This window comes from Harpia harpyja, chromosome 1 (assembly GCF_026419915.1).
Source record: "Harpia harpyja isolate bHarHar1 chromosome 1, bHarHar1 primary haplotype, whole genome shotgun sequence".
Classification (NCBI taxonomy): Eukaryota; Metazoa; Chordata; class Aves; order Accipitriformes; family Accipitridae; genus Harpia; species Harpia harpyja.
Window position 1 is genome coordinate 46,756,901 of NC_068940.1, and position 23,587 is coordinate 46,780,487.

Here is a 23,587-nt window from a genome sequence, read left to right on the forward strand (position 1 = left end):
GACCTATAGCCTAACTGTCTCCTTTTATTTTTCAGTCATCCCAGATGGCTCAGTTTCACAATCAGGTACCACATGGAAGACAAGAGTAACCAAGCTAATTTCAGAGACCGAGGAACATGCAGGATTACAGATACTTACTCCAGTCTGCTTAGCAGATTAGTAATATTTGCAAGTGCTATTCCTCTGAACACATTCCTTTACAGGAACACTGACCACATTCCCTGGATATGCTGTCTTCTGCATGTTCTGGCTTTTAAACTCTCTCTAAACTAACCCCTGTCAGAAGCCTCCACCCTCATCCACCCCCGGTTCCTCTCAGGCTTTTCTGTTGCTTTCAAACATTTGCTCCAGTAGCAAGACTGAAGTACACAATACTAATTTACAGGCTTCTGTTCCTCTGGCTTTTTGCATTTCTGTTGAAGTCTGCTAGCCACTTGCGAGGACACCAAATGACAGCAGTTTCCCATTTCCCACCAAGCAGAAACCTGGATAACTGGCCAAGTAAGACTGATTGGAGACCTTACTTCTAACTCTGCCAGGATGGTTTTCTTGGTACCAGGGGGAAATAAACATTTCCAATCCCCACCATTTTCCATTTGAAGTTAGGAGGAGGGTTTGGTACCAGATTCTCATATACAAGATGAAATCTCACACAGCCCTACCCATATATGACATCATCTCCAAGTTGCTTTCCCTTCCACCAAACGACTAACCATGACATCTACAGCAACTGCTTATACATCTCTTTCCTAATGAGTATTTATAAAACAGTTTTGTAATGCAATTTGCCATACAAACACAAAAGGAGACAACATCACAACACCAATCAGTCCACAGTGCACCAGCAAGAACCTATGGACTACTGTTTGGGATACAACAAAAGCAGCAGTTCATAACTAGGGAAGTACGAAAAAGCAACAGAAGTGCTGCCACTGCCTCTTCACCTTCACTTGCAAGAGACAGTTTTGTGTGATACCTAGGAACCTGCAAAGAGCTAGGCAGTTCTTCAGAGGAAAGAATACTGCAGACAAAGTACTGTCCTCCCCTCCTGAAAAAAAAAAGTTCTGTAGGAAGGGGGAATAAATGCAGCTCTGGCATTCCATTTAAAAAGTCACTAAAATCCCATCAAACTCACTGAGAACAATAACAACAGCAAAAAAAAAAACCCAAACCACTGGAAAAAGCCGAACAGCAAAGGACAATAAGCCATCAGATGACAACCCACCTGAGAGTGAGGTAACCCTTGCACCATAACAGCAGCAAAACCTGCTCCAGTTCAGAACTGAAGCATTATCACCAATGTCTGCTGCCAGTAAGACACAGGAATGGTTTCACTGGATGCATCTAGACTTTCCCTTGATCAAATAAGAGGCTTCACAATTTTGAATGCTTAATTCAGATTCAAGATGGCTTTTTGCAATTATAACTAAGTCTAAACCTCCTCTCCCCAAATTCACACATTCAAATCTTATCAGAAACCTTGAACATACCCCGTCTTAAACTCCCACCAAGATCTGTCCGAACCTCTTTTACTCGAGGATGAATTATAGGAGATATCGGCATCATAGGCAAATGCCCAAGCCCACTTCCTCCATTGCTTGCTTCGAAATTACTGGGAAATATTACCTGAGAAATAAGAAATGTCAGTGTAAGATAACAAATAAATTTCCCTTCTTTGTGCCAATCTATTAATAGAAGTTTTTCTGCAGCAATTGTCTCATTTCAACAGTTTTCAGTATAAAACAACAGTAAGAAAAAGAACATAAATTTCCTAATAAAAGGAAAACAGGTAACATACTTCTTCACAGGTTGGGACCTTGTTTTCTGAGGCCTGGAGAGCATTCCAGAGTGCTGAGTCCCGAGTCCAGGCGAGACTCTCGAGAATTTGTTCCTCAATGCTGTTGAGGTGCTTCACCATGTCTCTGGAAAGTCCATCCTCAGACCGAATCAGTACTTCAATTACCTAATGGTAACAAGACACAAGCACAAGAGCAAAGTCATATCACTCATGCTTAACACTATCAAATCATTTGTTTCAGGATCCTGTTCAAAACTTCTCTTCAACATAGAATGCTCCAGCCTCCTCCTTGCATCTTAATCTTCCCCGACCCTCTTCTGATACCTCTTTTTTTAACCCCCTTTCCCAAAGGCAATCCAGGAGTTGGAAGTAGACAGCAGATGTCCCATCAATGCAGAACAACCCACTCCCAGGGGTTTTTTTAAGGCTTTCTCTCACCATTGCTAAGCATGTACAGAATGAAAGTACTAAGCACACACAGTGCTCATCCAGCATGTGCAGCATACCTAGGAAGATATAAGCAGGTATATCCGCTTAGGCTGGGTACAGGAGAACCCCAGCATTTAAGCTTTTCTTCCTTTCAAACAAGCACCCCATAATGAAAACGGTTCAAAATCACTGTTTTAAAGTTTCATTTAAGAAAAGGTTAGAACCCTTAACATGTACAAATCAGGGTTGAAAAGAGTTGAAAGGGCCCTTGAAATACCATACTCCATCCCTATGCTCCAATGCAAGATCAATTTTATTTATGTTATTTCTGACAGAGGAACATTAAGCCTGTTTTTCTAAAGCTCCAGAGATGGAAATGCCATAAAACTTCCCTGGAGGACTTACTGGTGTGTTTACTTATTTATACTACAGAAGCTAAGCACCCAAAGAACAAAGATACAAATGGCACAAATGGAATAATAAATATTGGTTCTCTCCTGTTAAGTCTTTGTGATGGCAATTTTTTTTAAGTAAGAGCGCTGCAAGAATATACACTGAACAGCAAAGAAAATTAAAATCAAACATAAATCTCTTCCACAAAGTTGGATCTGCACCAGTGCATCTGGTATTGATGTAGGCTACCAAAAGCCACAGCAATATTGACAGATTCGGTTCAGTTTCACTACTGCTGTACATCTGAGGATTAAAGAAGGGAGAACAGAATATAAAACAGCTTTCCCAAAGGGTACAATTTTTTTGGTTGTTATCATCTAAACAGAACTACTTCTGATTTATTCAGGACTAACCGCATGTCGTGGTTTCAGCCCAGCCGGTAACAAAGGACCACGCAGCCGCTCGCTCACTCCTCCCGCCCCCCTCCGGTGGGATAGGGAGGAGACGGAGGAGAGAAAAGAAAAAAAAACTGGAACCTCGAGGGTTGAGATAAGGGCAGTTTACTGGGACAACACAAAAAAAGGTTACAACAACAACAACGGTACTAACGAAAGAATATACAAAAAGAGTGATGCACAGTGCAACTGCTCACCACCCGGAACGCGACGCTCCGCCACTGAAAGTCGAGAGACCTCCCCCCCGGCCCGCTCCCCATTTATATACTGAGCATGATGTCACATGGTATGGAATAGCTCCTTGGCTAGTTCAGGTCGGCTGCCCCGGCTATGCCCCCCCACCTCCCAGGTTCCTGTAAAAATTAACTCTATCCCAGCTGAACCCAGGACATTATCCACCCCTTATTCTATACCATCTACATCATGCCCAGATCTTACATTTTCCAATCAACTACTACCACTTTCCTTGTCTTATATATATATATGTATACGGACACCTCCCCCCCCCAAATAGTATTCCCTTAGTCGATGGGCTATCCCTCCAATGTGTCCATCAATTTTATTTAGTCCATGACTTTGGGGCTCCATCTGTTGTAACAGTTCTTCAGGATAAGAGAGATGGTGTGAGGTGTTAGGTTGTTGTATGCTGCCTCTGGAACTTGTGGCTGGTACATTTGGTGCAACCCACACCCTTGGCCTGCAGGTCGAAGAGGCTGATCTTGAGGAAATTGCTGGGCACCAGTTCAAGTTCTATCACTGTTGTACTTGGCTCAGTTTCAAAGTCCATCCTTCAGTCATTTGGGTAATTCTTACAGTAATACCTTTGATATGGCATATAGACACTATAGATACAATGACATACATTGGCAGGTTATTTAGCAGTTAAATATCAAACAGCCTAATTCACTGGCTATTCTCTCCCAAAATCAAATCTCTCTGAGGTACACATCGAACTTCCCCATCCTTCTGCACCACCCACCAGGTGTACCCAGGTCCCTGAGCAAAAACAACCCCTTGGATGGGTTTGTGTCTGGTTGAGGGGGGACTAACCCAGACTGTCTTTCCTAACATACTTCTCATGCGCACTACAGGGACTTTATCCCCTTCTACAGTATGTGGAAGTCTTGGTTGGGCAGGGCCAGCCCAATTGGCAGATCCTCTAGTATTAACTAACCAGGTGGCTTTTGTTAAATGTGTATCCCAATGTTTGAAAGTTCCACCCCCCATTGCTCTCAATGTAGTTTTCAGCAGTCCATTGTATCGTTCGATTTTTCCGGAGGCTGGTGCATGATAAGGGATGTGATATACCCACTCAATGCCATGCTCTTTGGCCCAGGTGTCTATGAGGTTGTTTTGGAAGTGAGTCCCGTTGTCTGACTCCATTCTTTCTGGGGTGCCGTGTTGCCATAAAACTTTCTCTTCAAGGCCCAGGATAGTGTTCTGGGCAGTGGCGTGGGACACAGCGTATGTTTCCAGCCATCCAGTGGTTGCTTCCACCATTGTAAGCACATGGCACTTGCCCTGGCGGGTTCGTGGGAGTGTGATATAGTCAATCTGCCAGGCCTCCCACTGTTTATATTTCAGCCATCGCCCTCCACACGACAGGGGTTTTAGCCGCTTGGCTTGCTTAATTGCAGCACATGTTTCACATTCATGGATAACCTGTGCAATAGTGTCCATGGTCAAGTCCGCCCCTCGATCACGAGCCCATCTATATGTTGCATCTCTTCCCTGATGGCCCGAGGTATGATGGGCCCACTGAGCCATAAATAGCTCACCCCTATGTTGCCAGTCCAGGTCCACCTGAGACACTTCAATCTTGGCGGCCTGATCTGCCTGCTGGTTGTTTTGATGTTCTTCAGTGGCCCGACTCTTGGGTACATGAGCATCTACGTGACGTACTTTTACCACTAGCTTCTCTATCCGAACAGCAATATCTTGCCACAGTGCGGCCGCCCAGATGGGTTTACCTCTGCGCTGCCAGTTGCTCTTCTTCCATTGCTGTAGCCACCCCCACAGGGCATTTGCCACCATCCATGAGTCAGTATAGAGATAGAGCACTGGCCACTTTTCTCTTTCAGCAATGTCTAACGCTAGCTGGATGGCTTTCACCTCTGCAAACTGACTCAATTCACCTTCTCCTTCAGCAGTTTCTGCAACTAGTCGTGTAGGACTCCATACAGCAGCCTTCTACCTCCGATGTTTTCCCACGATGCGACAGGACCCATCAGTGAACAGGGCATATTGCCTCTCATTTTCTGGCAGTTTATTATACAGCGGGGCCTCTTCAGCCCGTGTCACCTCCTCCTCTGGCGACATTCCAAAATCTTTGCCTTCTGGCCAGTCTGTGATCACTTCCACAATTCCTGGGCGACTGGGGTTTCCTATGCGAGCTCGTTGTGTGATCAGTGCGGCCCACTTACTCCACGTGGCATCAGTTGCATGATGTGTAGAGGAGACTTTCCCTTTGAACATCCAGCCCAGCACTGGCAGTCGGGGTGCTAAGAGGAGCTGTGCTTCAGTACCAACAACTTCTGAGGCAGCTTGAACTCCTTCATATGCTGCCAATATCTCTTTTTCAGTTGGAGTATAGCGAGCCTCGGATCCTCTGTATCCCCGACTCCAAAACCCCAGGGGTCGGCCTCGGGTCTCCCCAGGTGCTTTCTGCCAGAGGCTCCAGGTAGGGCCATTCTCCCCAGCTGCACTATAGAGCACATTTTTAACATCTTGTCCTGCCCGGACTGGCCCAAGAGCTACTGCATGAACAATCTCCCACTTAATTTGTTCAAAGGCTTGTCGTTGCTCAGGCCCCCATTTAAAATCATTCTTCTTCCGGGTAACTTGGTAGAGAGGACTTACAATTTGACTGTAATTTGGAATATGCATTCTCCAAAAGCCCACAACACCTAAGAAAGCCTGTGTTTCCTTTTTATTAGTCGGTGGGGACATAGCTGCTATTTTGTTGATCACATCCATAGGGATGTGACGACGCCCGTCTTGCCATTTTACTCCTAAGAACTGGATCTCCTGTGCAGGTCCCTTGACCTTACTTTCTTTTATGGCAAAACCAGCCTTCAAAAGGATTTGGATTATTTTCTTCCCTTTCTCAAAAACTTCTTCTGCCATGTTGCCCCATACAATGATGTCATCAATGTATTGCAGGTGTTCTGGAGCTTCACCTTTTTCCAGTGCAGCCTGGATCAGTCTATGGCAAATAGTGGGGCTGTGTTTCCACCCCTGGGGCAGTCGATTCCAGGTGTACTGGACGCCCCTCCAAGTGAAAGCAAACTGTGGCCTGCACTCCGCTGCCAAAGGAATGGAGAAAAATGCATTAGCAATGTCAGTTGTGGCATACCACTTAGCTGCCTTTGATTCCAGTTCATATTGAAGCTCTAACATATCTGGCACAGCCGCACTCAGCGGTGGCGTGACTTCATTCAGCCCACGATAATCTACTGTTAGTCTCCATTCCCCATTAGATTTCCGCACGGGCCATATGGGACTATTAAAAGGTGAGTGAGTCTTGCTGATCACTCCTTGGCTCTCCAATTGGCAAATCAGCTTATGGATGGGGATCAGGGAGTCTCGGTTGGTGCGATATTGCTGCCGGTGCACCGTCGTGGTAGCAATTGGCACGTGTTGTTCTTCAACCTTCAGCAACCCCACAACCAAAGGGTCTTGAGAGAGACCAGGCAGGGTAGACAGCTGTTCAATCTCCTCCGTCTCCAATGCAGCTATACCAAAGGCCCAACGGTACCCTTTTGGGTCCTTGAAATACCCCCTCCTGAGATAATTGATACCAAGGATGCACGGGGCCTCTGGGCCAGTTGCAATGGGGTGTTTATGCCACTCATTCCCGGTTAGACTCATTTCAGCTTCCAATACGGTTAGCTCTTGGGATCCCCCTGTCACACCAGAGATACAGATGGGTTCTGCCCCTTTACAACTTGATGGCATTAGGGTGCATTGTGCACCAGTGTCTACTAGAGCCTTATATTCCTGTGGGTCTGATGTGCCAGGCCATCGAATCCACACTGTCCAGTAGACTCGGTTGTCCCTCTCCTCCACCTGGCTGGAGGCAGGGCCCCTCTAATCCTGGTTAGAATATCTGTTACTCACTTTTCGCACACATGAATCAGAAGTCCCTTCAAGAGGATCAGAAATGGGATCAGCCCATCTACTGCGTCTGGGGGACTGCTCACGGGAAACTGGAGCAGCAGCTTTCCAAGAAGAATCCTCTTTTCTGGTTGCTTTTTCTCGCAACTCCTGTACCCGTGCATCCAGGACTGAGGTAGGTTTTCCATCCCACTTCCTCATGTCCTCTCCATGGTCACGCAGGTAAAACCACAGGTTAGCCTGTCGTGTGTACTTTCTCTCTCCTCTCTCTTGGGCAGAGGAGTGCTTACTCCCAATAGCTGCGATGTGGGCCTGTACAGGTGGGGAGGAGGACATATCCACTTTGAATTGCTGGAACTCTCGGGACAATTCCTCTACAGCTGAGACACAGGCCCGTAGGGAGGAAGAGAGACTTCCTTCGTAGTGCCGGAGTTGGACAGCCAATTCATCCACTGTTTGTCCATAGCCTTCTTTCCAGGACATTACTGCCAATGAGTTGGCATAGGTTGGTGGTGCACTTCGTAGAAACTTCCACCACATCGGTTGTGTGCATTGGACTTCATCTGGATCTGTGGGTGACTGCGCATTTTCTGGATCATTATAAATCACCTCCAGCACGGCTAATTCCCTCAGGTACTGGATACCTCTCTCCATGGTGGTCCACTTGCCTTGGTGACACGTAACTTCATCCTTGAAGGGGTATCTTTCCTTTACACCTAACAGAAGTCGCCTCCAGAGGCTGAGGACTTGTGTTTTTCTCCCAATCGCCTTGTCGATGCCCCCTTCCCTAGACAGAGATCCCAACTGCTTGGCTTCCTTACCCTCTAATTCCACACTACTAGCCCCATTATCCCAGCATTGGAGCAGCCAGGTAACAATGTGCTCACCTGGGTGGCGGCTAAAATCTTTTCGCATGTCACGCAACTCACTCAGGGATAGAGATCGGGTGATTATTTCAGGTTCTGCCTCTTCCTCCTGTTCTCGCGATGACCCTGGTTCATCTTCATCTCTCACTAAGCGAACTGATTTCTTTGTGTGTTTCTTTTTCTGTACAGGGGCGACTGATACTGGCACAGGTTGGTTCTCTGGTTTAGCTGCAGTATCTGTCACCGGGGTTGGGGTAGCCACGGTGCCTGTTGCCGGGGTTGGGGTAGCCACGGTGCCTGTTGCCGGGGTTGGGGTAGCCACGGTGCCTGTTGTCCTGTTTTCCATCTTTTCCCCCTTTTCCCCCTGAGGGTGCTGCCTAATATCAAGCAGTGTTTGGTAGATACTGGCCAGGGCCCAGCACAGTGCAGCGAGTTGTACGTCTTTGGCATAGCCACAGCATTTTTCTTTCAAATATTCTACCACTTCACGAGGGTTCTGTAGTTGTTCGGGAGTGAACTTCCAAGCCACTGGAGGTGGGAAGTTCTCTAGATACCTGCCCATATCCTCCCACATGCCGTGCCACCCATGAATATCCAGCTTTGGGGCAGATCTCTGGGTGGTACTCTTAAAGAGCCTTTTTGTAGCCCTAAACAAGACCTGAAACATATTCAGGAGGCATAGCACTAACAGCACACTGGCTTGCGCATCCCAAGGATATTCAAAATTCTCAAAAGCTGTTGTAATTAGTCGGAAGGAGAGAAGGGAGGCGAACGGACGGGGGGAAGTATCCCCCCCTAACTTCCCCATGGATTGAGTGTAATTACCAATAAAATCCGATAGAAGGTGCCCGAAGTATGGAAATGATATCACTGCCTCACACAGATACCAGCTTAACCTCATGACCAGTGATGTAATCATTTCACAAGTCGACATTGCCCAGTACAGCAAAATGATAATCCCAATCACTGTCCCAGAGGTGAGAAACGTAACTACAGGCAATACATAGAGCACATAAGAACTTACAAAACGCCACCACGTAAACAAATGAATCAACATTGTGACTAACATCTATTTATCTAATATAAGAAATGCGTATGACAAATTTGTTTCAACACGCTCTGGCCAGATCTGTCGTTATCTCAACCCTTCGTGCCCCATGTTGGGCGCCAAAAAGGACTGTCGTGGTTTCAGCCCAGCCGGTAACAAAGGACCACGCAGCCGCTCGCTCACTCCTCCCGCCCCCCTCCGGTGGGAAAAAAAACTGGAACCTCGAGGGTTGAGATAAGGGCAGTTTACTGGGACAACACAAAAAAAAGGTTACAACAACAACAACGGTACTAATGAAAGAATATACAAAAAGAGTGATGCACAGTGCAACTGCTCACCACCCGGAACCCGATGCTCTGCCACTGAAAGTCGAGAGACCTCCCCCCGGCCCGCTCCCTATTTATATACTGAGCATGATGTCACATGGTATGGAATAGCTCCTTGGCTAGTTCAGGTCGGCTGCCCCGGCTATGCCCCCCCACCTCCCAGGTTCCTGTAAAAATTAACTCTATCCCAGCTGAACCCAGGACACCGCAGTAAGCTGTTAGGTATCTAGTAAAAATAGGAGGCACACGGATAGATGACAAAAGCATCAAACAAGTCAAAGAACAGAAATGACATTGGAGGCAGGGGGGAATGAGGTTAAAAAAAGAGCAAAAAGAGAACACCCAGGAAAAGAAATTTTATGTTCTGTTATATAAAATAAAACAGAGAAGAAAGTAAAATTTAACAAAGCAAGCCTGTAATAAGTAGTAGTAGCCAAAGGCACCAAAGAATATTATTGCTATTTTATCACTAATAATCAGAACTATAGCTTGCAGTCAGTAAATATGAATATCATCAAATTACATGCTTGAATGCTTTACTCTACTAAAAGTGTGTATATATATGTAAAGAACTAAAAGTTTATCAACAGCACGTTACAGTTAAGTACCATTTACAAAATGGTTTTCTTGCTTTAAATTTCAGCTTCAACTCCGGCATTACACATTCCAGGTAATACACTTAAGGACAGACAGAATTTAGAATAGGCATATTACACATTAACATCAGTCCTACTCCTTGATTACCTAGGAAGGAAGAGCATCATCCTCTAAGACTGTCAATCCAGCAACGTACCATTTTTAATACAGATCTAGTCCTAAGACAGTATTTATTTACCTTATAGAAATAGAATGGCCTGAGGTCAAGAACTTCAATGATCCAGGGAAAGGTACGAGGTGAGCTATATGCAAAAAGCACAATCTCCAAGCAGCATGCCATGAGCGAGCGGTGAAAGACATCTTGTTCCAAGAGAGCCTGAAAAGATTACAGAAAATGTCAATAATCCGAGGTTTGGGAAACGAAGTTTGAATTTTGTGGCACTAATACTACATAGCTTATTGCTGGAGAGAAGAGCCACTGCTTTTTTCTGCCTTCCACAGTCTCCTCTTTTTACAGGGAAGTTTAGAATGATAAAGACTAGAATTAGACTAACAGTACCAAAACCATCACATTTTTCAGACGATGGCCAAGTGAATTGGCCTCCTTATTGTGAATCACAAAGCAGAGCAAATGCATTGCTGTCTAACAGGAAGTACTGATATTGTTAATTGGATAAAGAAGAGAAAAAAAGTTATCTGTCCATAAAGTCATGATGCTAGAAGGCAACACAAATTAAGATGGTTAGTTATGCCAGAATTACACCATTTTTAACAGCAGAAAAAACTACATTTAGGGACCTCCCATATATTTCCCCCTTTTTAATATCAACAATATACACAGACTGCTTTACTGCAGACTGTTCTATTATGGAACTGTCTGGAGATAACCCCCTGGGCTGCTGCTTTCCCCTTGTCTCTGCGGAGAGTCTTCTCCCTTTTTGCCAGTTCTTTACTTACAGTCAGATCCTTCCCATGTAGTCTTCGTGTTTCTTGCACCATTACAGTCTCCAAGATTTTATAGTACAAGATCTCTGCCAGTTTTAATCTGTTTACAGCAAAATCTGAAATTTAAAACCAACAGAGATAAGCCCAATGCCATGTATGTATAGACTCTGCAAATCAAAAAAGTATGTTCAGAGATCAAGAACAGCACAAAATTCCAGAAATGTTTTAAAGGATTATGTATTTTAATATTGCTGGTGAAGTAATTTTGCAGACAGGTGCAATAATAATTTTCCTATTTGTATTCTGTTTCCTTTAAATTTTAAATCTAAGAAGACTGAAAGTTTACAATTTTTATTAAGAGCTGCTATAGTTTCAATGCTCTCTCAGTTATCCCATTTTGAACTGCAACCTTGGTTTTACTCTGTAATAAAGTTTTATTCTTTACAGTGTTCTGTTTGACAGCAACAGTTTTCTGTCTGGATATGTTCTGGGTTAAAAACAGCTCCACTGTATTAAATACTTAAGATGATAGTATATGTATGCATTTCATTTGCCCTGGTTTAATATTTTGAAACATCCCATGCATTTCACATCTATACCTATATGAGATCCTGGCTGTTCATCTGTTGACTGAGTGTAGCTGCGACAGAACATCTCGCCTATTTCTTTCACTCTGCTCATAATGCTTTCCATAGGGCTGCGTGCACAAGACCTGAAGCAGAACACAAAGAGAAAGCCTTGTTTGTATAAATAAATATTGAGTTTCAAAAAACCCTCAAGAAAAACCAAACAAAAAAATACCACCCAAATAAAAAGAAGAGAAGCTAGTTATACCGAGCTTTCCTTATCAGACAATAACCTGTATTACCACAGAGAACAGAGGAAAACATAAAACATACAGAAGTATTGTTTCCTTTTTTCCTTTCCTAAGAGAGGCTATGTAGATTTTGGAACAAATGCAGGAGAAAGCAAGAGCTACAGTAGCACACTCAGGAGAAAAACCTATCTGCTAGGAGCAAGGTAGTAGGGAGGATGCTACAACAGGCAACCAAACACATCCACGAGACCACACAAACCAGGCACGGTTTGAGGGAGTATAGGAAAGCTTTCAAAGTGAAGAGTCAGCTTCTTTCCAAAAATACCTGATTTACTAGCAAGGCAGAGAGGAACTGATGAACTCCACACAGTCACTATCATAAAAAGGGGCCAGAGAATCTCTCTGTCTGGAGATGCTCTTTCTGAATGCTTCCAGATTTTCCAGCAATTCTGTATTAGAGGACAGTGGCTTGTGACTAGTGTCAAATTAAGACACTAAACTATTTTGAAAAGCTAGCATTGAAATAAACTAAGGTTTCATTGAATAAAGCCTTCTAATTAACTTCAAAGTTATGTTTCCAAGGAATGTTAATTTGAAAGAGAAAATATTCAAAAGCATAGAATATTACACATAGTCCAAAACACGGTTCTTTCCATTTCTCCTAATCAGACAGTACATATCCTAGTGCTTGCTGAAATCATATCCAAGATGAGCAAAGTACTCAAAACATTTCTTGTCAGAGGTTTACTCAATTCTTTTCCTGGTTTTAATATTTACACGTCTGTTGACAGACTGGTTTATTACTTGAACACACACATTTTTCATTAGAGATTGCAGACACACTAATGCTTTAATTGTGTAATATAAATAATATCAAACAGTCCTTACAAAAAAACAATCAAAGAAACATTCAAAACAGAAACGCATCTTGCTGAGCATTTGTAAACTTTTAAGAACAAGCGCTAGCAAAACTTTCAAAATATACATAACTCCAAAGATGAGAACTAAAAGTAGTATTTAGGTTGCTTTATAAAAAACATTACTTTCGCACTTCAGCTGTTAAGGGCTAATACTAAATGTCCATTCTGATTAATAAAAAAAAAAATCCAGATACCTTACACCCTAATACCGCAAGGGCTTAATTTGCATGGATGTTAGGCAAACACCCAACAGCTTTACATGTATTTACTATTAAATTATTGCTTTTTATGAGCTATGAAGCAACACCAATCTATCTTTTACTGAAACTATTTTGTTTATACTCATCTGCTTATGTACCAACATTTTCATGTGCATTTCACTACAGCCAGCATGCAGTCATGCATTCAGGAGCCAAAAATATAGGTTGATCTATATAACTGGGACCCTGTCCTAGAAATGGTGATCATGAAAGCCTGGGCTTGTGTTCAGTAGTCACTTATTATGATTTCCCAGTATCATACAGCAGCTGTAAGGGCTGAGCAAGAGGCTCTTGACTAGGAATGCTCTAACTCTTGCTGTGACACCTGCCCTAGGACAGACATCATGGCTCAGGGAGGAAACCAATAAGCTGAAGCATGCTTAGGGAGTGGCCACCAGAACAACTAGAGAAGTGGAAAACATTGCTGCTGCTATACAAGACATCAGCATTGACAATAATTAGGGTCACTGCTAGGCTTATATATATGCTATAAAGTTAGATAAAGATATCCTGAAGTAGTATGATGAAGAAACAGGGAGCCTTCAGGCTGCTTTTAGTCATATCTTCACAACTCTTTAAGGCAAAGATTATACCTTGTTGACTCTAACGTTTCCCTCCTCCCCCAAAACCTCTGCCAACATAGCTACCAGATCTTTTAATTGAGCCATACTTGTTTAAAAATTAAAAACAAACAAACAAGTATTTGGCTTTCAAGCAGACAAACAGCTAAATTAACATTAGCAAAAACTGAAGCTACGTTAATACAATGGTGGCAACAAGTCGGTGGGGGTGGTGGGGGGTGTGTGTGTGTGTTCAGCTATCCTTCTCCAGAAGATGAGATCATCTAGAAAACAGAAGATCTTTCAACTAGAAATAACACAGAAACACAGACAAAAATATCCTGCACCAAACAAAAAAAGTCAAATCTGAGCAAGAAAGCAGTCACAAGCATGACCAGATGAGTTTCCGTTTGTATGAGAGCCGCTGCAGTGGACGTACTTACTCAAAAATAGTTATAAGTTGTTCACTCGGTGCGTTTTTCAATCCAGCCACAATGCTCTGCAACCGGCTCACGCTTTGTGTTGCTGAAGCAACAGGTGTGATGACAGCTTCCTTTTCTCGTAGGTATCTCCTTCCAGTCAGTGGAGTTGAAGGAGCAAATGACCTTTTCTGTCAGACAGAGAAAAATAATAAATGAAAGCAGTCAACAGAACTGTTTCAAAAACCTTTCAAGTGAGCATCTCCTGCAAAATCGCTCCAAAGATTAAAATGATACCACTAGTACGCTACCTGAAGGCTGCCATCAAACCTGTCATTTCAAAACTGACTACAAATTAGTTAAAGTTTTCTCAGAACTCCATAAATACAAAATACAACAAATCTTCAGGTGGACTAAAATTAACTCAAAGGTTTTTTAAAAATAAAATATAGGAAAACGAGACTTTAAATCTTAAAACCTGTTCATTTTTAAGCTCACTTGAACACTGAAAAATACAGGGCAAGAAAGAGAAAGTGTATGCTTCCACTCACTGGGTGACACAACGAGTACGTGGCCGAGCTGCCTAGGAGAGGGTCAGAGGCAAACGTTCTTTGGGAAATGCTGTCCTGGTGGACCTAGAGCCTCCCTTATTCAAAGAATGATGTAGAACTAAGCAGAAGGAGCTGTGTCAACTGCACTTACCTATTTGTATCCTGCTTTCTGGCAGTGATGCAATAAAGTATTTGGTTTTGAATTATTAGAACAGACTACATTTTGAAGACACAAGGCAAATAACGAGGAAAGGTTAAGCCTGCAGTCAGTATGCATAAGTAGCAATGAGGACATTAATTATACTACAGAAACTGAAGTTCAAAAATCGATAAACTCACTCCAAATCCCTGTCTTTAATTTGCCTGAATATGAAATACACTTGTATTTGGGAGAAAAAGCTAAGCCGTACGATTAATTGACACCAGCACTACTATCTTGTAATAAGTACTCTTATTTTTGAACTGACATGTAAATCAAACAGCATGTGATTCTTTCACACAGCCAGCACCATTTTTCCACCCTTATCCAAGTTTAAAAAGTAATCAATCAAGTGTTTTCCCACATGCCAACTTCATTAAATACATTTTACATTCTTAAACATAGTGAAACATTAACTCTGTTTACAGGTTACTTTTTGTAATGAAGAATTAGACTTTGGTGGGTTTTATGTCTTGAATGTTATTTTCCATAGAATAGTACACAGTTGACTTTTCCTGTCCTAAAAAAGGAATTATTGGGAAAACAAATAAATTAATCCAGCACAAAGGTTTCATGGTATTCTTGTGGGGTATAAATGAATTCTGAACAAAATGGTAAGACCTATATATTTAGGTCTTATTGATTTTTCTTGGACAAAAACCAGACTACACACATGAAAGTACTCTCATCCTGTTTAAGGAATAGTTATTTACTAAATTCCACAGGAAAGAAGACATCACCATTTCTCCTTAGCAAGACAGCATCCACTGAAGCCTGCAAATGGCATTCAATCGTCTTCCTCTCAGGAAGAAGTTGAAGAAATTCCAAGTCACCTCAGTGATTTAAATAGCATACAAGGATGGAAAAACTTGAAGGAGTACTTTAAGCAAGATCAACATGTTAAATGAATCACCTTTTCAAAATGCTGCTGAAGATGACACTCCACATGAGCTCTTGCTGCTGTTTTCCCTACTGGCATGTCTGCAGGAAATTTCCGAGGAGTGCCAATTTCTTCTTCAGCATCAGCTCCTAGGAAAACTCTCTCGTCAAAGTCACCCACTGTCAGAACATACTCTTCATACTCTTTATTCAGCGCTTTGCTGAAAGAGAAGCCCAGGTTTTATATCAAAGGTTAAACTGCTGAAGAAACAAAAAAGGTGCCAGTGGAGCTAAGGTACAAAACTGAACCCAACGTGTTCAAAACGTTTAATACTTTCAGCAGCAGTGCTGCTTGTAAACAAAACTTCACTACCCCAAACAACCTGCCTGCAGTCATCCCTGCCTTCCTTCATACTTAAAACCTCACCTGTTCCCTCGATGACCCACTGCAGGGACCACTCTTCCTCCTAACTTACCACAAACATTTGGCTCTCGGTAAGAGGAGGAAAAAACAACTTTGCTTCTTTCCCAGTTGCAAATAAAACAGTTTGGAAGTACTCAGCTGATCGGAGGTTAAATCTTTTTATACGTGGAGCACATTAATGGTAGTTGTATTACACCAGCTACATTTGATTTCCACTTTTGCCACTTCGTAGCCTGTAATTTTCATAATGGTACAGAGGAAGGGAAATTTAAGACCTAGCTGCCTGGATTCAATTTCTAAAATCACCACTGACATACGATACCAAACAAATCTTTCATTTTCTTTATTCCAGCTAACCCAACTGTAAAACAGGAATGTCTAATCTCACAAAGGTTGCAAAGTTTTAAACTTACACTTGGGAAGCAGAATTAAACTTTTGCATAAAAATCAGAAACAGGTCACATCAATAAATCCTGCCTGCATGTTCTTCGTGATACGTGAATGCTATACGAAATATCTTTTGCCTGCAAAGTGTCTTAGCAATTCAAGCTACCACTTAAGCATGTATATTAATGAATCATAGCAATGTATTCATGATGCAAGTGATTCTGTGATCCCTGTGATGACAGGAATTTGACCGTATCATAGTTTCGCCTTCCCCAGGTCTTTTAGAAAAAGTAAAGGTCTATGAAAAGATTGGACAAGGAAACAAGAGATGCTTCCATGTTTCCTTTAGATGTCAAGCTACTTTTACAAAAGAACAGGGACTACTGCATCATTCCACATGACAGTAATATTAAATACTATTAATTTTTAAGTATAAATACTAAGAGAAGTTCACTGCTTCAAATGGATCACACCATTTTACATCTAAACTTGAGTGTTATTTACATTGTTAAAACAAATGAATCTTTGCTCAAAATTCTCAAAGCAAACCAACAAGTTACAAACTCAACTTGCAAAAACAAATTATTAGGTATTTTTGGAAAAGGCAAAAAAACCCTTTAAGGGATCCAGAACAAAGCAGCTGCTGCTCATATTTTGCATTTAAATTAGCTTTCAGAAGTGAGGTTAAAAAGTTTCTGAAACAATTATACTTGCTTCCCACAGAAACGCTCTGCCTCTTTTTTGTGGCTTTGCAATTGTTGCTGCTGCTTCTTTTGAGTACTTCTGTTGCATTCACAGATTTATACACTCACCTGGAGACTGATAAATGAATCCAAACACTTCCCTACTCGGGTGTAATATTTGAGGCGTGTATAGAAACACGTCCATGAACTTCAGAGTCAAGGTTGTGATTTGCATTAGATTACTCAAAGGTTACAGGTTAAAGCACCATAAAACCTGACATTAAGGAAGAAACTCTGCAGCTGACCCCCTGACATTTGACACATCTCAGATCCAAGAAAGCATTTCAGCCAGATAGCAGCTTTGATTGTCAAATAATTAAAAACCATTAGTTATGGTAAGATAAAGGAACAGGAAAACCTGAGATTTAGCATTCAAAGGCCTGTATTTTAGAAACGAAACCAAACCCCATGATTAAGAACATAAGCTGTAACTTACTTATTTTCTGTAAAATTGCAAAGATCCAACAGACATTCTCCTTTTAAGATCTAAGAACAAAAAGCAGAATTATCTTACATAATAAAATCAAAACTGTTCCAGCTCTAACAGTGTGAGGGCATGATGGTTTTAGCCAAAATGGAAATGAGATTTAGGAGCATAACTAGACTTTTTTTTGCCTAGACCAAAAGGACTACAATGCCATTAGCAAGACAAACAGATGAGGACAAAGCCCAATTTTATCCAAGCCCTAGATAAACTCACTCTTCAGAAACAGTACTGCTATTTAGGGACTGACCTGATGAACAACTACACAGAAACTTCCAGAGAGCTTGGAAAAAATTTCCAGGATCAAAACCAGACAGGACAATTTGTACACCTGCAACCTCAACCTCTTCCTTCCAAAGCATTTTGCTCAACTCCAAGACAAGCAGTAGGACCCACGCTATCGTGACAGTTATCCCATAAAATTTTTTCACAATGAGATTACTTTTTTGCCTGAAGAAAACATTATCATCCACAACTCAGTTTCACACCGCCAGGAAAGGAAAGCAAAGATTCTCCACTGACATAAAAAGTCAAAACACAGGGGACCTTACAGCACACATCATTATAAGTGAGAGTAAATTCTGCTCTTGCTAAAATATATACAAAGAAAACCTGACCCAGCCCAAGTTCATTTCCCTGTTAGTACACTTTACTGCAGAACCTGCAGGATTTAAAAGGTCTCCCGATCATTCATCTGAGCGCTACCATGCATTCTTAAAACTATTAAGAAGTACCTTCCTATCAAATAGTTTTGAAATGTATGGCTTAAAGTAGTGTTCCTTTATTCCTTTTGCTTCTACTAAAAGCCCATCATGCAGCTCACATAGTGTGGCAATGATGCAAGGAGGATCTTCAGAGGCTTTGATCTCTGTCGCGTGGAAGTCCGCTGGCAAGCCTGAGAACAAGGAGGGGGGGAAAGACAACCAACCTTCAACTTCATTTAAAAAGAAACAAGAGAACAAAGCATATTTGACTTCAAATAATCTGTCCCCACCATACCTTTAAACGATGGATTTAGCAATTCTCTTCTATTTGGACACAAAAGGGCATTTGCAAAAATCAGGTCCAAGCAGCACAGAAGCAAATGATAGGAATTTACTAAATCATCTCCAATCATACGGAAATTACCTTTAAGAGACAGCATATCATGTCAAGCAACACAAAAGAAGTTCATAGCTCAGGACGCGTACAAACCGTGCAGCTAAAAAAGGCAAGCCTACCCTTAGTGTACACAAAGAGAGTCCAGCAGAAGTTGAAGAGATCTTTAACACTGCACGGCACCCGCCTATCAATGAGGAAAACGGGGGAGAAGTCAGTCTTCAGTTCCAGAAAGCTGAAGCTTGTTTTACAGTGAGAATTTCATTCCATTTGCTTGCTCACAATAACAGTCAGAGCCGTTGTCTGCCTTAATTTCACACGAAGGCACAATCTCAGCTACATGTCTTTATTTCAGCTTTCACTAACTGACAGTCTCCTACCTCGCTCCACATAGCGTTTTGCACAGCATCCCCGACCTTCTGACCCCTTTTTGAGCCAACGACTGCCTTTGGCCTGTGACTCCGGACACGCTATTTTGCTGGCGTTGCATCTCTAACAGAATCCTCCCTCAGCTGCAGGCAGTGAGATGCCAAGGGCTACAAAAATTCCAGTGACAGTTTTTCTTAAATATTTTACTACAGCGTCAGTCATCCCTTCAAAATATGCAACTACAGCTTGTATTACAGCTCATCTGCTGAATCGTGTTTGGAGTAGAGATCATGCAAAACCATGGAGCTGGACAACCAGGGAAGACATTATTCAAGACAGCCCACACAGATGCTAAAGCTGCAGTTACACTAATGAATGCTGCTCCCATGAAGGAACATTAACAGAGCATACCAACAAAATTTCTCCCAATATGCAGCGATGCCCACAAAGTGATGCCCTGCCATAAGTAAAGAGCTGTAGCAGCAGAAGCATCCTTTCTACCTGCAGATGTGGAGCTATGCTGGAGCATTTTACCAGAACAATTATCCCTCCTCACATCCAGAGGACACACGTGAGCTGGCAAAAATACCTCGCACAGACTCAGCTCAGCTCCCTCATCATTAAGGTTACACTCTTGCTATAAAGCTGTCACAGAGACGGCTACACAGTTGGCAGGGAATATAGACAAGCTCCTTTAATTAAGGCAGAACTTCTGTGTGTGTCTGGAAGACGATACCACCAGTTACTAAGTTTGTCATAAAAATGAGTGCATCAGCTGTAACTTTCTTGTATTTGCATGTTAGCACTCATATGGCAATCACATTAAAAATCCCGTAACATGTAGGTCACTGTGGATGTAATGCTGCTTTGTACAGAGGGATTATGTCACAATAGCAACTAACTCAGCCAGTACTTTGCCAAGGCAAAATATTCCCAAGCTACTTAAGCTATTTCTGCTAAACGTTTTAAGTGTCGGTCTCACTGTATCTCAAGTTAATCCATCTCACTGTACCTCTCCCCACCACACAGACATTCTCACTATGGGCCAGTTTCTGCATGTTACAGTGAACTGCGTGAACAGCCACCAGATGCAAAGCTCTGCCAATGCAAGCTGTACCCCACCAAGATTAGGGGTGTTTCTGTATTCACTGCATTTCAGAATCAAGGCCACAAAGAGGCCCTATCACTTCAGAACTTTATGTAACTTTTTAAAGCATAAATAATGATCTTAATTTTCATAATCTCTATTAGGTATAGCCCTTTCCAGGGAAAAGTCACATTAAATCTCAGAAATACCTCTGTTTCCTGCTTCGCTGTGGTTTAGAAGTTTCTTCGTAAGGGTTTTGAAATATATCCAAAAATATTGGTTCAAACTTTTTGAAAATCACAGTTGACACTTCAAAATTTCTCTCCAGCCTCTCTACTCGCTCTCGGAATTCCTGTGGTAGATTTGACATGTCCATCCACTTCTTCATTTTGCTAAAAAACTGAATTAAACTTAAAAGAAAAAAGAAAAGTCTGCTTTATTTTGAGCTTTAACTAACTTCCTGTATTCTGAACTTTTTAAAAAGCCAAAATGCAACATATTTACTCCTTAACTACTAATGTGATTAATACATAGGTTGACCATTTATTTTGATAGACTCCCAAACAGTATATATTGTAAGCTTTTTGCCTTGTATCACTTTGGTTTTTCTCTTTGACTCTCCCTGAGGCACAGGCACGGAACCACTGATTTTATTTAAAGGCTGCCCGCATAGCTGTGTCAGCTAGGGGAGGGGTAGAAGTGAAAGAGCGGGCACAGCTCTGCACGTGTCAAGGGGGAGGCAACAAAACCACAAACAAGAGTCTGTGCCTGTTGAAGTTACCTACACAAAACCCCGTTAGCTATAGGTGCAATTACACCGGCAAACCCCGCTCTGGCAGTTCAGCTGAGGACAGGTCTTTAAGTGGAATAAGAAACACTCCGAGTTCTGTCATCTCAGGTCAGAGCTACAGTGGCAAGTGCAGGTGCCTTCCAGAAAGCCCTGGCAGTACATAAATATTTACATGGTTGCGGAGTTCTGTGATGGCAGAACGCTGCGCTCGGCCGTTGGCACTACATCTAGCAATTTAGCCTGAATCCCAAGTCAGACACGAGTCTTATCTGGCCTGCTAGCAGAACGTTCAGAGGTCCTGTCTGCATTTCAATTAGTTACAAAAGAAAAAGAAATAACTGGCGTGGGTGGAACAATCGCTGGTCCGACGTGGGTGGTTTTTCAAAGGCTGGAAGCAGCAAATTATGCAAATTTGCATCTTATTTCCATTTTTAGCAAAAGAGGGTTTATTGCTTTTACACGATTACCTCGGGACGTGTGTTTTGCAGCGCTCCAAGGAAAGGAGTGGGTCCCTGCACGGGCTGCCTTACCGGGGCAGCGTGTGAGCGGGCGCCGCGGCGGAGCAACCGGCAATTCATCAGCCGCGGCAATTAATTAACCAGCCGCGCGGGCAAGTTCACCTGAGCCTGGCGGAGCGCAGGATCCTGGTCAGCGACACGCCGTTCCCCTCCATCAGGCCGCTCCCCACGGTGGGCACCAGGCTCTTGCGGCAGGCGACGTAGAGGGCGCAGGCCAGCCAGTGCAGCGCCTCGCCCTGCCGGGGCACGGGAAGCGGCGAGCTGCGGGGGGCGGCGGGGGCCCGGGGCCGCCGGCGGGGCCCGGGGCCGCCCCGCCCCGCCCGTGCACGCACGCTGACGCGGGCGGGCAGCGCTGGCTGCGGGCGGAGGCCGCCCCGGGCGGACCCCCTCACCCCGGCCGCCCCCCGCGGCCGCAGCCCGCCGCGCTCCGCCCCTGACAGGGCCAGGGCCAGGGCCCCCTCACCTCCAGGCTGTAGGTGCCCCGCAGCGCCGTGAAGTCGCGCAGCGCCTCGGCGGCGCTGGCCGCGTCCAGGTTGAGCTCCTGGCAGAGCCGCTCGATGGCGGCGCCGGGCTCGGCGGGCGGCGGCTCCAGGCGGGACATGGCGGGCCCGGCCCGGCCCTGCCGCTCCGCGCGCCAAAACGCCGCCACCGGAAGGGAGCGGCACCTTCCGGCGCGCGCACGCGGGGCGAGGGGCGGGGCGAGCGGGGCAGGGCGCGGGGAGCGGCGCGTGGCGCTGTGGGGTTGCGCGCGGGGTGGGCGCTCGGCGCTGCGCACACGGGGTCGGTGCCCGTGAAGACACGGGGTGTGCCAGGCTGCACGCGCCCCCGGGGGGTTGCACACACACGCACGCACGCGTGTGCGCACACCCGCCCGCGTGGGGTGGCGCCGGCAGGTACCCGCCGGCACACGCGTCCGTAGGCGGGGCACGGGGGCAGTGGCGCACGGTGCTTGCGGGTATCAGTGGCCGCCTCCCCACGCACGCCCCCAGCAAGCCCGGTCCACACGGCGGGAGCGGCTCTCCCTCCCCCGCCATCCCGCAGCCCCGTGGAACACGGGTGGGTGGAGCAGCTCCCCAGCTGCTGCCGGCCTTGGGTCGGCTGCACAGGGGTCCTCCTTTGCCCCCACCCCACAGGCCTTTGCAATCGTTTCCTTGGCAGGATGACCCCACGTCCAAATGCTGGGCTGGCTTTGTCAGGTGCTGACAGAGAGAGTCATGCTCACCCGTCACTCGTGGCATGGGCCCCCTTCTGTTCTGCTCACCCTGGACGTTCAGAGGCGTTCCAAGATGGCCGGTTTCGTTGAGTCAGGCTCAGCCTGCTGGTGTTAATGCTGATGGCTGGAGCACCTCTGAAAGTGCCGTTTGCTGGGAGCGCCGTGCGGGCACCGGCCGTCCCTGTGGGCAGGGGCAGCTTCTGTACCCCCAGAAGGGGTTTGCATGACCCAGAGCCTGCAGCGCTCATACACAGATAAGGGATATGGTTTCAAACCCATGTAATACTGGAGGATACTCCAATACTTCAACCACCATCTTGTGGTTCATTTTGAGTCAGCTACTGCTGCTGCAGGTGTCCTGCCGTCTCTGAGCTGCTGCGAGGTTGTGGGATGGAGAAAACACAGAGCAAGCCCGGAGCAAGCCTGGCTTTCTAGCTGGGGGATGAAACCCCCACCCCACACATTGGTACCTTGGATGATGTGATGCTCAGGGGCAGGCTCCTGAGCAGCTGTAGGAACACAGCTGTAGCCCCAGTGTCCCCTGCTCATGCAGCAGCTTCTGACCTGCCCTAAGTGATGGTCCTACACATGCTGGGTTTAATTTCTTTTAAAATGTTCTTTTGCAAAGCCCAGGGATCATTCAGTGGGAAGCCACAGGCTGGTGGGGCCGGTCCCTCACCGAGAATCCGCTCAGCTCAGTGCTTTCCAAAATGTTACTTCCCCTAAAGGCCAGCTTTAATCCAACACCTAAATGTGTTTGTAGAAAGATTTGCTGTAAGAGCAAGGCAAACTGACTGCCATGAAAAGCTAGGAAATGCATTTAATTGCTGATAATGAGGCTACACAGTCAGGGTCCTACCATCGTATTTACTCCTTCAGGAACAAAGATGTGCTTT

General features: G+C 44.5%; 1 protein-coding gene across 3 annotated transcripts in view; it reads right to left on the minus strand.

Annotated features, from left to right (window-relative positions):
- RBL1 (RB transcriptional corepressor like 1) overlaps positions 1–22,134 on the minus strand; it is a 33,125-nt gene extending 10,991 nt beyond the window's left edge. For 2 of the 3 annotated variants that reach the window (XM_052791449.1, XM_052791459.1), the window contains exons 1-14: positions 21,942–22,134; positions 21,581–21,714; positions 20,380–20,580; positions 18,837–18,901; positions 18,616–18,744; positions 18,351–18,511; positions 17,569–17,618; positions 15,613–15,799; positions 13,974–14,140; positions 11,573–11,685; positions 10,986–11,089; positions 10,267–10,404; positions 1,799–1,963; positions 1,491–1,626 (exon numbers count right to left, since the gene is read on the minus strand). In XM_052791449.1, the coding sequence (XP_052647409.1) occupies positions 1,491–1,626; positions 1,799–1,963; positions 10,267–10,404; positions 10,986–11,089; positions 11,573–11,685; positions 13,974–14,140; positions 15,613–15,799; positions 17,569–17,618; positions 18,351–18,511; positions 18,616–18,744; positions 18,837–18,901; positions 20,380–20,580; positions 21,581–21,714; positions 21,942–22,079 (1,888 nt within the window). In that variant the 5' untranslated portion in view covers positions 22,080–22,134. The remainder of the gene's footprint in view (positions 1–1,490; positions 1,627–1,798; positions 1,964–10,266; positions 10,405–10,985; positions 11,090–11,572; positions 11,686–13,973; positions 14,141–15,612; positions 15,800–17,568; positions 17,619–18,350; positions 18,512–18,615; positions 18,745–18,836; positions 18,902–20,379; positions 20,581–21,580; positions 21,715–21,941) is intronic. The other variant, XM_052791440.1, reaches the window with a different exon arrangement.
- Positions 22,135–23,587: the final 1,453 nt, after the last annotated feature.